At 42.3% G+C, this 14,497-nt stretch overlaps 1 protein-coding gene across 1 annotated transcript; it reads right to left on the minus strand.

Annotated features, from left to right (window-relative positions):
- Positions 1-1,681: 1,681 nt before the first annotated feature.
- Positions 1,682-12,401, minus strand: slc16a12a (solute carrier family 16 member 12a). The gene is made up of 7 exons (XM_037541950.1): positions 12,298-12,401; positions 11,303-11,406; positions 10,308-10,451; positions 8,009-8,372; positions 6,284-6,529; positions 4,253-4,512; positions 1,682-1,824 (listed from the first exon to the last, which is right to left on the minus strand). Exons 1-7 carry the CDS (start codon positions 12,399-12,401, stop codon positions 1,682-1,684), a joined length of 1,365 nt encoding a protein of 454 aa, XP_037397847.1.
- Between the last annotated feature and the right edge of the window lie 2,096 nt (positions 12,402-14,497).

Here is a 14,497-nt window from a genome sequence, read left to right on the forward strand (position 1 = left end):
TGTTTACAATGTACAGCCAAAAAGACTTTTGTTTTCTAAAAGTGATGTTTCCAGAGCAGATCACTGAAGAGACGCCGTCTGTTTATAGTTTAGAGCCCAGATTTGGGGGAAAACGGGTCGACTTTCAGTAGAAAAACAAAGTTCAGCTTCTTTTATTATAAGGGTTTAAAATGACATCACCGTCTATTAGACTGGAGAGAAGAGCTACAGCCTCACACGACGCCCAGCTTCTGAATGGAGCTTATGGAATATGAACGTTATGAAGTGAACTGGTCTCAAGGAGATGAAGAGGTTAATTTCTTTGCAATAATATAGCACCTAAATATGATTCAGACATTTCCTGAATCTGTAGATTCGCTTCAATTGCTTCTTCTTGCGAGTTCGTAAATAGTCCAGCAGTTCTGACGCCTGAAGCTCCAGAATTAAACTGCTGCTCCATTTAAGGTGGAACGGGAAAATTCTACCAAGAATCTGGAGAATATCTGACTTCAGCTTCACATCACTGAAGAATTAGGGGGGGTGATAATAAATAATTGCCCCCCTCTTTGAAGGCGTCTGATCCCTAAATGTAACTAAAGCCCAGCAGTGAGGAGCTGAACTTTCCCCTCCTCTGCTGTCCCTGCAGACGGGCAGGGTCGCCTACAGAGCAGCTCTAGTAGCCGTTAATGAAGCAATAGTTTTTGGGTTTTTTTTGTTTTTTTTTTAGGTTTGTCCCATTTTGTAGGGACCAGATTTCAACCATTACCCCTTGTAACTCAGTTCCAAAGGGTTAGGGTGACACTCGAAAACAAGGTGTAGGGCTAAAAAGGTTTTTTGCTTTTATGCTTTTCCCCCAACCAGAGTTTGTGTAAACACCGCCTTCAAGAATGTTTATTTCTGGAATATGGAGAAGTCATGGAGAAAAAAAACGTGAATGTGTTCAGATGATCCTGAGAAAGTTTCAGTCCGTTCTGCATGAGCGTCGCGTCACAGTGAGAGTTTATACCGTTCAACACGGCGGAGCAGAAACTGGTCTGCAGAGGAGACGAAGTTCATGCTCTGATCTTTAAAAGACGGCGGTGGGAGGGACGTCCAGCTTATGCGTCTCAGAGCACGACGTCTTCCTCTCGGCCTTCTTTAATAAGGACGTGTGAGGGACGTTTTCCTGAGTCTGACGTCATTTTAAAGCAGTTAAAAACACAATCACTGCTCACTGCTGCTCATCTCACTCTGACTGGACCTCACGTGATGTTTGCTGTCATGGTAACATCTACTCTTCATGCATGTGCGTCATTTTGGATCAGATTACTTGTAGTGAGCATGTAAATGAAGATTTTCCTTCAGACTGTTGAGTACAATGAGCACGATCACCTCAGTGTGAATCTGTGATCGGAAGGTGTTCAATCGGATTGGCAAAAACCTTTGCGTGTAAACACAGACACTGCAGCAAGTTAAGAGAATTTAGACTCAAATCTGAGCAGGTAAAACTTGCATTTTTAGCTTAAGCTACTTTTAATTCATATCCTTGTTGGTACCATAGCTTAACATTAGTTTTGGCTCACTGATGCTGCACTGAGTGGCCAATCTCCCAGCTGCACACCGCAGTGATATGTACCTGACAGGCTGGGTTTGATACCCTCTTTAGTTTCCAAATGAGTGAAGATATGTTGCTCATAACATGGCAAAGGTCCTTTCAGTGGCTTCATCCCAGGTAAGACTGAGAGGGCCTTCTATTGCAGCGTCGAGCCAAACTGACAGTGGCCAGAATCGAAGCACTGCAGATTAATGAGAATCCACTCAGGAGGAAAGCAGCTGTGTAGGAGCCCGTCTGATCCACCAACCAACCTGAGAGAAACAGAAATGCAGATCATGTGAACTGCATGTACTGTACTTTGCAAAAATCTGCACCAGGAAAAAAAACTGAAAACACACATTTTCATATAAAATTATACAGAAGCTTCAACAGGTAAATATAGTATCTAAATGATTATTTAACTTATTTCTAGACATTTCGTATCTGTTGAAGGTATTTTATAAAGAGAAATGATCTTATTAAACCGGCAGATCACTTTGTTGTTTTTCTTGAATTTCGCTGTGCCACTATGTGCCAACAGAATGAGATGCAGGTGTAAGTGGCTAAGAAGACGTCTAGAAATTACTTAAATAATCTTATATTAAATAATATTCTTACTACAGTCTGATCATAAGAATTACCGGATATATTGACTAGACTTTAGATGTTTTCACTTGCCACTGTATCCTTTTTAGATGTGTACTGCTGTGTTGTAAGAAGTGATGAGCCAAATTTAACCAGTGTGAATGAGGGGAGAACTGAAATCAGTCAGAATCTGACCGAACGGGACTTATTTGATCTGATGTTCAGTAAATGTTGTTGAAATCTGACCGAACTGGACGTTATTTGATCTGATGTTCAGTAAATGTTGGTGAAATCTGACCGAACTGGACTTTATTTGATCTGATGTTCAGTAAATGTTGGTGAAATCTGACCAAACTGGACTTTATTTGATCTTATGTTCAGTAAATGTTGGTGAAATCTGACCGAACTGGACTTTATTTGATCTGATGTTCAGTAAATGTTGTTGAAATCTGACTGAACTGGACTTTATTTGATCTGATGTTCAGTAAATGTTGGTGAAATCTGACCGAACTGGACTTTATTTGATCTGATGTTCAGTAAATGTTGGTGAAATCTGACCGAACTGGACTTTATTTGATCTGATGTTCAGTAAATGTTGTTGAAATCTGACCGAACTGGACTTTATTTGATCTGATATTCAGTAAATGTTGTTGAAATCTAACCGAACTGGACTTTATTTGATCTGATATTCAGTAAATGTTGGTGAAATCTGACCGAACTGGACTTTATTTGATCTGATGTTCAGTAAATGTTGTTGAAATCTGACCGAACTGGACTTTATTTGATCTGATGTTCAGTAAATGTTGTTGAAATCTGACTGAACTGGACTTTATTTGATCTGATATTCAGTAAATGTTGTTGAAATCTGACCGAACTGGACTTTATTTGATCTGATGTTCAGTAAATGTTGAAATCTGACCGAACTGGACTTTATTTGATCTGATATTCAGTAAATGTTGTTGAAATCTGACCGAACTGGACTTTATTTGATCTGATGTTCAGTAAATGTTGTTGAAATCTGACCGAACTGGACTTTATTTGATCTGATATTCAGTAAATGTTGGTGAAATCTGACCGAACTGGACTTTATTTGATCTGATATTCAGTAAATGGTGTTGAAATCTGACCGAACTGGACTTTATTTGATCTGATGTTCAGTTCGACTGTATAAGATGCTGATATTCCGACTCGGCTACTTCAGTAAACAGTATATGGCACTGAGTCGTGATGCAGGTTAGACATTATGATGTTCTGGACCTTCACTTGAGGAGATTTTCTTTAACTGGACCTTATTGAACTTTAACTAAATACCCTGTTCTAGAGACTCCCACCAGTCACATGCAAACCTTTGGGTTTGATGGTGTTTATTAGAGAATGTCCAGTCTCTGTTCTGTGGGCTTAATGATGAATTTGGACAGACCTTATAACAAGTAATAAACAATTACTGTTGGTTTGTTACTGAGAATGTATTGCTGGTCATATGACATGGAACTTGCCTGAGTTTACTACCAGTATTTCGCTGTTGTCGGGAGAAAACCTCGTATCCAAAATAGTAACTTTACAGGAGAAGGAAAAATCCTACTTTACTTTTAGACGTCTTTCCAAGCAATTTTGGGCCATTTCTTTTGGTCCATTCATCATGAACGTTACACGCAATGTAAAGACCAAAAGGCATTTTCAAATTATATTAAAAACTGAAAAACGTCAAAAATGGATATACGAAGTTTTCTTCCGACAGCAGCGATTTGCTACTTTGACAGCCTTTTAACTTGTAGTGTAACTTGAGAGTTTAAGAGTTCAAACTATGAGTACACTACCATAGTAGTGGTATGAGTATGAGTATACCAATAAGAGTCCTTGGGCAAGACTCCTAACACTGCCTTGGCCTCCCTGTGTAAAATGATCCAATTGTAAGTCGCTCTGGATAAGAGCGTCAGCCAAATGCCGTAAATGTAAATGTACACTCTATAAATTAAGCAGCATCTTTACTAGAAATTGAAATATATTGTCTTAACATCATTTCCGAGGTAGATTTAAATTTGTGTGGATTGGGTTCAGACAAAAGTTTTTCTGGCTGTATTCGGGATCGGACGTGGCTAAAACTCTAATTCTTACCTGCTATTGGTGGGCTGATGAGGTAGGGAATGGCATGCAGGAAGAAGACCACGCCCAGGGCTGAGGAGAGGTAGGTGGGGCCTACAGTATCAGAGGTCACCACAGGGAGGAGTGCCACATAGGCACCGTCAAAGTAGCCGTAGAAAAGGGCAAAGGCCACTAGCAGTGAAAAGTTCCTCAACAGGGGCACAAAGAGGCAAGCCAGCCCTTCAAGCACGATGGCCAGCAAGTAACTCACTATTCGATACGTCCTCAAACACCTGCACAGACACACACGGAGAGAAATGAAGACATATTACATTACGAAATGTTTTTACTTCAGATAATGGGCCTCATTCACCAATATCTTAAGTTTTTTCTTAAATTTGTTCTTGAGAAAGGTCCTAAATAGTCTAAGTCTATGTCAGATAGACAGACAGCCTAACTTTGTGCTCTGGAGTGTAAGTAAATTCTGTTCCTACCTAAGAACAAATCCTGGGTGAATGAGGCCCAATGTTCTCATAATACTAGCACTTTGTAGTTCTACAGTTACAGACTGTAGTCCATCTGTTTCTCTGATACTCTGTTACCCTGTTCTTCAGTGGTCAGGACCCCCATTGACCCTCACAGAGCAGGTACTATTTTGGGTGGTGGGTCATTCTCAGCACTGCAGTAACACTGATGTGGTGGCGGTGTGTTAGTGTGTGTTGTGCTGGTCTGAATAGATCAGACACAGCAGTGCAGCTTTTAAACACTCCAGCTCTATTAGACACTCCTACCTTGTCGGTCCACCTTGTAGATGTAAAGTCAGAGACGACAGCTCATCTGCTGCTGCACAGTTTGTGTTGGTCATCCTCTAGTCCTTCATCAGTGGCCACAGGACGCTGTTGGCTGGATATTTTTGGTTGGTGGACTATTCTCAGTCCAGCAGCGACACTGAGGTGTTTAAAAACTCCAGCAGCACTGCTGCGTCTGATCCACTCAGACCAGCACAACACACACTAACACACCGCCACCACATCAGCATTACTGCAGTGCTGAGAATGACCCACCACCCAAATACTACCTGCTCTGTGAGGGTCAATGGGGGTCCTGACCACTGAAGAACAGGGTAACAGAGTATCAGAGAAACAGATGGACTACAGTCTGGAACTGTAGAGCTACAAAGTGCACCTATATGGTAGAAGTAGAAACAAGGAAGAGGCTTGATGCTAACAGGTGGGTTTATCACGTTTAAGCACTTATTTGGAAGCGATTAGTCCTAGATTAGGCGGGGAAATGCCGATTTACCGCAGGATGTTTATGACCACAGGGCATTTGTTTATGACCAATTCTTATGGGATAAAAAATCCTGGTATAAATACCAGAGATGGGAGCAGCTACCCAAATTAAGCACTACCTTTACAAGTAGCATTGTAATTAAGCTCGGGAATTCACAGCCAACAGTCGACATTACCGCATAAAAACCTTTGTTCTGTAATTTTTCCGTTTTAATGTTCCCAGTTGAACACTTGGGGTAGGACAGTACATAATAGCTTTATTTTAGCCACAGACTTACTTACTAGACCTGCTTAAGAATCTGCTGTTCCACAGGATATGATGCCGTTTTTACTGACATGCAGGTTCACACTGTATTTATGTAACTTGGAGAATTCCTTTTGCTCGTGTTATAGCAGGTAAAAGATGCCGGAATCTTTCCTGAAGCATTTACATTTATGGCATTTGGCAGACGCTCTTATCCAGAGCAACTTTTACAGAGGTAGGCGAAGGCAGTGTTAGGAATCTTGCCCAAGGACTCTTATTGGTATAGTGTAGGGCGCTTACCCAGGTGGGGGATTGAACCCCAGTCTAGAGGTGTTACCCACTACACTATCCCAACCACTGTGCAGGAACGTGCAGTCCATAAAAACGGCTCATGGGACTAACATCACTGAGAAATGCCGGGGGAATGACATCACCCCACCTCCTCGTGTAAAATCCTGTTCAAATAGTGCTTAAGACTGTTACTCTATCATGCTGTCAACGTCAATAACGGAAAGAACTCTGACTCACTTTCTATCGGAGATCCAGCCAAACGTGATGTTGCCCACAATTCCCATCACTCCCAGCACGGACATGAGGAGGGCTGCCTGCTGATGACTGATGCCGACGCTGAGAGAATATGGCACGAGGTAAACAAACGGCACGCTGCAGCCGAACGCCAGGAACAGGAACGACACGGACAGGAGCAGAAAGTCAGGCATTAGCAGGAAGCGGCACTCGTCTGTGGACGGCGGGAAGAAATGACCTTCCTTTTCTCTGCCTGGACTTTCGCTAAAGGCCATTTCACACAGTAGCTTTGAGTCCGCTACCTCTGAGTCACGTCGTGTTGAGTCAACCAGCACCAACACAGCGAGGTTCGAGTCAGTAAGCTTTGGGTTAGCTAGGAATGGCACAGTTAGCTTTGAGTCGTTTAGCTCTGAGTCAACTAGCACTGCCTCAGCTAGCTCTGACCCAGTTAGCACTGAGTTAGATTCTATTGACTCAGCTAGCTCTGAGTCACCAAGCACTGCCTCAGCTAGCTCTGACCCAGTTAGCACGGAGTTAACTTCTATTGACTCAGCTAGCTCTGAGTCAACAAGCACTGCCTCAGCTAGCTCTGACCCAGTTAGCACTGAGTTAGCTTCTATTGTCTCAGCTAGCTCTGAGTCAACAAGCACTGCCTCAGCTAGCTCTGACCCAGTTAGCACTGAGTTAGCTTCTATTGACTCAGCTAGCTCTGAGTCAACAAGCACTGCCTCAGCTAGCTTTGACGCAGTTAGCACTGAGTTAGCTTCTATTGACTCAGCTAGCTCTGAGTCAACAAGCACTGCCTCAGCTAGCTTTGACGCAGTTAGCACTGAGTTAGATTCTATTGACTCAGCTAGCTCTGAGTCAACAAGCACTGCCTCAGCTAGCTTTGACGCAGTTAGCACTGAGTTAGATTCTGTTGACTCAGCTAGCTCTGAGTCACCAAGCACTGCCTCAGCTAGCTTTGACCCAGTTAGCACTGAGTTAGCTTCTATTGACTCAGCTAGCTCTGACCCAGTTAGCACTGAGTTAGCTTCTATTGACTCAGCTAGCTCTGAGTCAACAAACACTGCCTTAGCTAGCTCTGACCCAGTTAGCACTGAGTTAGATTCTATTGACTCAGCTAGCTTTGAGCCAGTTAGCACTGAGTTAGCTTCTATTGACTCAGCTAGCTTTGAGCCAGTTAGCACTGAGTTAGCTTCTATTGACTCAGCTAGCTTTGAGCCAGTTAGCACTGAGTTAGCTTCTATTGACTCAGCTAGCTTTGAGCCAGTTAGCACTGAGTTAGCTTCTACTGACTCAGCTAGCTCTGAGTCAGTTAGCACTGAGTCAGTTAGCACTAAAACTGAGTCAGCTGGAAAAGAACTGTCAAGACTCGTGTCTGACTGAGTTCTCTGGTTCGGGTTCTTCAAGTTGGTAGACTTAATGTTTATTTCTTGTCCTGAATTTTTTGAAGTTCTGTTCACTGAAATTCCTTTTGTGTCCTCAGGCTTTGAGTCTACGTCTTTTATGTTCTCCTTCATGTCTGAATCTGGAGATTCCTCTGCACATGTTTTCTCTTCAGGTGTAAAGTCACTTTGGACTGAATCTATAAGCTGTTCTTCTGCTGGGTTTGACTCCGTCATGACTTGTTCTCCATTTTCGAGTAAACTCTCCATTTCCTCACACTCGTCCTCTGCTAGACCTCTGCCTCTCTCTTTGTCTGCATTCACAGCACTACAACCCGACTCGGATATTCCCGAATTCTCTTTTGGAGCTCCAGCTTTTTCCAGGTTCAATTCCACGTGCAATTTAGATGTTACCAGCTCAACCTCAACCTCAAACTCCCTCTTGCTGCTCTGCTTCAGCCGGGGGTTGACAAGGGGCCTCATAAGGGCCCCACAGACGCATAAATGTGAGACAAGACCCCCTAGAATGAGGAGCGCCCCCCTCCAGGAATAGAGCTCAATGAGGAGCTGCACCACAGGCGCGAGGATGAAGGTCCCAATGCCGGTGCCCGACATGGCAATCCCATAAGCTAGAGCTTTCCTCGCTTTGAAGTAGGTGCCCACCATGGCGACCACAGGGGTGTAACAGAAGGCAAAGCCCACACCTGAGAAAGACAGAAAAAGGTGGGCTCAGTCAAACGAGGCACAGTCGTACTGTAGTACAGTTCTGCTGCCTCTGTGTTTAGTTATTATATTTATTTAGTCAACAGAACTCGTGTTTTACTGGTGAAGTGGCTCAAATGCTTCTATTTAAGAACAAGACATTGCTGGTAGGCCTCCGCCCACCGGCGATGGTATTGTCGTATGGACCTATTGCTGAATCAAGCTGAAAGATTTAAATGTCAAAAACCAAGAAGCTTTAAGATGCACTAAAGCAGCAAGTAAGTAAATGTAATTAGTTTCTGTACTTTAGTATTTTTGGTGTATCTGTACTGAAGTTCCTCCATTCTGGACTTTCTCCTTTCACTCCACTACATTTCAGAGTCTAATATCCGACTTTTTCCTCCTACATTTTGAGAAATCTGTCGTTCCTTTTGGTTTCTGTGTGTATAAAAACGTCACATGTCAAAACGAAAGAAGCGCAAAGCCAGAGCACCAATCAGGGCCCAGCGGTCACTTTGTTTAGAGCTGGTTTTGACCTGTTGGTCATACCGACCCAGTGCAGCACGCGGTTCAACGTCAGCGCAGCAGCGTAAAACTTTGGGAGAGTCTGTTCAACATAAATGATGAACTAACCTAACTTTGTGTAAATAGAGCTCAATATAGAAATATGTCCACATATGCAGTCGAGACTGACGCGGCTTTTTTCTGAATTTCTACAAACACCATTTCATTTTATAGTAAATGAGTTTGGGCTGGTTTATGTTTATGAACAGACGCCTACAGATCAACATAGTAAAGGAGCTCATCTGTGATCCTGAGTTTAAAGCCAGTTTTTATTCAACTTAAACTTGGAACTAAGTTGCATTAAGTTAATTAAAGTTTTAGTACTTTTACTTTATACTTAAGTACATTTGAAGGGAAATACTTTAGTACTTTTACTCAAGTGGAGGTCTAAAGGGAGGAACTTCTACTTTTACAGGAGTAATATTTACCTTGGGGGTCTCTACTTTAACTCGAGTACGTGGTTTGTGTACTTCGTCCACCGCTGCACTAAAGTAATCAAATGTCTTGTAATTTTCATTGTAATTAGCATGTGTTTTGTGTAGTTCATGTCCAGTCCCAAAACGACCCAGTCCCATTTCTTCTTTTTACCCCTACCCCTTGTCACCCTAACTGAGTTACAAGGGGTAGTGCTTTAAATCTTGAACCTCTCCGCCCTGCACGTTTGTGTTGTTTGGATTGGTGGCGTTTCGTCGCACGGTCAGCAAAAGCTCTTATGTGAGTAATGTTATCCGTCAGAGGAGCTGCGATAGACCCCAGTTGCCCCTCGCTGTCCTGCCCTGTAAACTGGTGAGCAGAGCAGCAAGCAGTTTGTTGTTGACACAGTCGATTTCCACTCTGCCTGGGTTCTTCTGCTTTGGCGCTGGTGTTATATCTGAATCAGTTCCTCCTCAAATTCACACTCCCTTAGACGAGGGACCTTGGGTGCGCACATTCACTGAACAACGCCAAGCAACAGATTGAATGGTCGTGTGTTTTCACCCAATCCCCAATATAAATTCACCCAAGATAACACAGCATAATTAAACTTCTGTGATAAATATCTATACTCTGAGTTTTGGATCCATTAAATGCTTCAGACGTCTGGTTCCTAGTACTATAACGGTGAACCACTCTGAATGATTTTCTTCACATCTAAACCACTGAAGGTTTAAGTAATTTAGCAAAATCGGTTCCCCTTTAACAACTATATGTAGTTTAAGCCAAGACAGTAACGGCCTAGATATGCTACATAAGCTTTGTATCTCCAATGTGAAACTAATGAAGCAATCTGGACATCAGTGTCTTGGCTGGCATATTGAAAATCAAATAGAAGTTGTACGATTTAAGAGAAGCCATAATAAGGTGTTCTTTGTGCGCTGAAGTGTCTATCTGACCTGTGAGAACGCCCAGAGACAGGTAGAGGTACTCCAGACTGGTGGCGAAAGAGCTGAGAATGAGCCCAACAGAGGACAGCAATCCTCCAACCATCACTGCCGCTCTGCACGACAAATGGTTCCCTATGTAACTGCCCAGAGGAGCTGCAGAGACAGTGCAGAGCAGACATTAGAGCACAGATACAATTCAAAGCCACTGTTTAAGAAAGTCTGACTGTGTCTGTGTTTACATGCAAAGATTTTGGCCAATCCGATTGATTACATTTCGATTATAGACTAAGACTGAGGTGTTTATTCTCACTCTACTAACTATCTGATGGAAAATCTTCGTTTACATGCTCACTACAAGTAATCCGATCCAGAATTATGTGCATGCGTGGAGAACCGCTCAGAGTAGATGTTACCATGACAGTGAACATCACGTGAGGTCCACTCAGAGTGAGATGAGCAGCAGTGAGCAGTGATTGTGTTTTTAAGTGCTTTAAAATGACGTCAGACTCAGGAAAACGTCCTTCACATGTCCTTATTAAAGAAGGCCGAGAGGAAGACGTCGTGTTCTGAGACACATAAGCTGGACGTCCGTCCCACCGCCGTCTTTTAAAGATCAGCGCATGAACTTCGTCTCCTCTGCAGACCAGTTTCTGCTCCAACATGTGGAACGGTATAAACTCTCACTGTGACGCGATGCAAGGACTTTGTGTTATCCACTACACTATACCAACCACGTGTATTTATTTATTTATTTATTTAATAATAAATCTGTTTTCAATGTTTTAAGCCAAAACTTTCATTTTCATTATCCCTTGTGCAGCACTTCTGAGAAATCCCTTACATTCCCTTTTATCCCCCACTAGCCAATATAAGAGCAAAAAAATAAAAGCGCCTTATGACGTTAGGAGAGCCGTTCTTATGAACACAGGAAAACTTCCCTTAGCTTATTTGTGCTCACCATAACGTATTGAGAAAGTTAAACTCATCAAAACTCAAGTTCTTACCACACAGCATGGTGGTGCAGTCCACCAGAGAGTGAATCCACGCTGTTCTGGAATAATCGCTGGAGAAGTGCATGTGAAACTCCACAAAGAAGATGGACACACACCTGCAAAATACAGCAACGGTCATCTTGGGAGACTCTTCTAATGTGTTTTAGAGATCAAGGTCATGTGGTCAGTCTTCCAGACACAGGTTTATCTCAGGTTTAAACCAAATCTGCTTCTATGCCAAATGTAGCTAGAATGCTAAACGTTAGTTCTGTGTCTAAACACCCACGAGACACTTTATAAGGAACACTATACTAATACTGGGTTAGGCCTCCTTTTGCTCACCAAAACAGCCTCAGTTCCTCATGGCGTTGATTCCATAAGATGTTGGGAATGTTTGAGATTCCCGGTCCATGTTGACATGATTCCATCATGCAATTCCTGCAGATTTGTCAGGAGCACTTTCATGCTGCAAATCTTTCATTCTATCACATCCCAAAGGTGTTGTACTGGATTCAGATCACACCAAACTCGTCAAACAATGTCTTTATGACCTTACTTTGTGCACAGGGGCTCAAGAGTCTTCCCCAAACTGTTGCCATAAAGTTGGATGCCCATAATGGTAAGTAACAATGAGCCATAAGCAAGTCCTGGAAGATGTCATATGCTGTTTTGAAATATCGTGTCCTGTGATATAACAGGGTCATAACAGCTTATGTCACATTAGAATGTTTGCTATGTCTACTCTAATTAACCACCATGTCATCAAACATTATGACACCTGTCATGACATGGTTATTGTATGTTAAGACATTTCCTTGGAATGTTTGATCAGTTGGGTGTCTTTACAAATGATTTTAAATCTCTATGCCTCCAATCTCCTATTTTAATTGAGAATCCCACTGATGATGTATTAGTCTAGGCTTAACAATGCTAATCCAGAAAGCTCTCTCAGAAGCACAAGGCATTTTATGAGTACGGTGCTGATCTGAGTTCAGTCCATAACTGACCTGGTGACCGCACGGGTGCAGATGGTGGTGAGGAAGCAGCCAGCAACGATCATCCAGCCCCATCCTCCGTCTGGCGCAGCAGGGCGCCTCCCTCCTTCAGCCATGCTTTCACTCCTTCGCTCTCCTCTTTAGTGGGTCTTTGAGTGGGTCACGGTTTGCTCCTTCCCTCCAAATCGGCTTGATACTCCTGCTTTTTTCTGGTGTTTTGTTTAACTAGTTTGCCAGTGAATGGCCTGTTAATGAGATGTAAATGAGTAAGGTTAACCCCCAATTTGGTTAACGCCCTTACCAATTTGGTTAACACCCTTATCAATTTGGTTAACCCCCTTATCAATTTGGTTAACCCCCTTATCAATTTGTTTAACACCCTTACCAATTTGGTTAACCCCCTTATCAATTTGGTTAACCCCCTTATCAATGTGGTTAACACCCTTACCAATTTGGTGGACTTCCTTATCAATTTTTATGCACAAAGTACAGGACAGCATATTACATTTATTAAAATGGACAAAAGTACTGATAAAAATCAGACTTGGTGGCTGCTAATACTCTTTCTATGTATGCAATGTACTATTGTCCATATTTATAGATAACAGTATGTCATACAGTGTCTGAAACCATGTAAAAAAGGCCAACTGAGATTAATAAACATACACCAATCAGACATAACATTATGACCACCTCCTTGTTTTGATGCTGCTGCATTTTGTAGTTGTAAAGAATGTACAGTTTTCTTAGGAAGTCCAGTAAGAAGACCATTACAGTGATCAACTTTGCTGTAACAAATGCACGAACAAGTTTCTCTGTGTCGCTCTCAGAGAGAGAAAAGGCTGAACTTTTAGGCGTAACCTTTATGGTAAAACTACCATAGGGCAGTGTCTCAGGCATCAGGCAGCACATCCATAAACATTTTATGAAATAACTTTGTGATTCCAGATTTCTGAGGAGTTAAATGTTCACAAACAACTCTGTTTCTCAAGAATTGTTTTTTGGCCAGTTTCTCAAGAATGAAGCATTTCTCACCAAACCAATCTGGATGACTATGATATATATATATATATCCCTTATGAAATGTTGATGTGGTTACTCAGTGGTCTGACTAACAATTTATGCAAAAATACCAGATGTTTAAAATATCACTAATGTCCAGTGCAAGGTTGTCCTTTAGCAGCTGTAGCCAGTCAGCAGCCTGTCCATGTTGTCCACCCTCACACACACACACACACACTATCAGCAGGCCATGTAGGAGGAGAACAGAGTGAAAGACAGCACCTCCTCACTTTTACTCCCCGCAGGTTCAGCCCAGCACCACATGTGTAATATAAATGTGTGGGGGGTGAACAGAGTGAAGACCCTGAAAATGGGTTATTTATATGTTCTTCACAGAAAATCAGCAAAAACCAAGAATCTGAGGCTGAAATAATAATAAATCACATGATTTTTTCTTCTGGTAAACATTGAAAATTAGTCCCACAGACCTGAACACCACACAGGATATATAATGTCCAGAAATGCGTACTTTTAATGTTAATGTGAAGCAATTTCAGAGCAATCCTATTGGTCCAATTATCACGAAAATTTCACATAGCATAAAACGGCAGCTGCTGAGCTTAAATTACACAGAAACTAAAAAGACAAACTAACATCCAACCCCCAACCAACAGTTTGAAATCTTTTGTCTTAGGCACACACCCACCCAACCACACCCACACCCACCCAACACACACACACACACATCTCCCCAGTATTCCTTTGTTAAGAATCGCAGCTCACATATCTCACAGCTCCTGTTCATTGTCTTTCCTGAATGTCTGGCACCTGAGTGGATGGACCAGCGCAAAACAATGGATAATCCAATGCATCTGCTCTAAAACACCAACCCCTTGAAGTCTGATCCAGAGTTTGCTTTGGACCCCATGAGCTGTTTTTCTCAAAAATATGACAGTTAAACCACTAACTGCACCTTGACGTAATCTCATCATGCAGATGTTCCAGGAGATTTTCCACAAGAGGTCTTTAGTAAAGCCAATAGAACCTAAAGGCATTAATGGCTCTTCTTTGTGATGGAAAATCTATTGTATGTGAAAGTTCAACCAGCCCAAGATCACATTTAGCTGATTTTCAGTGAAAGTAAGTTCACCACCTCTACATAGAACACACTTAAATGTGCCGTTTTCCTGCATAGTGCACAATTTTTACC

The sequence above is a fragment of the Pygocentrus nattereri genome, chromosome 10, assembly GCF_015220715.1.
Source record: "Pygocentrus nattereri isolate fPygNat1 chromosome 10, fPygNat1.pri, whole genome shotgun sequence".
Taxonomy (NCBI): Eukaryota; Metazoa; Chordata; class Actinopteri; order Characiformes; family Serrasalmidae; genus Pygocentrus; species Pygocentrus nattereri.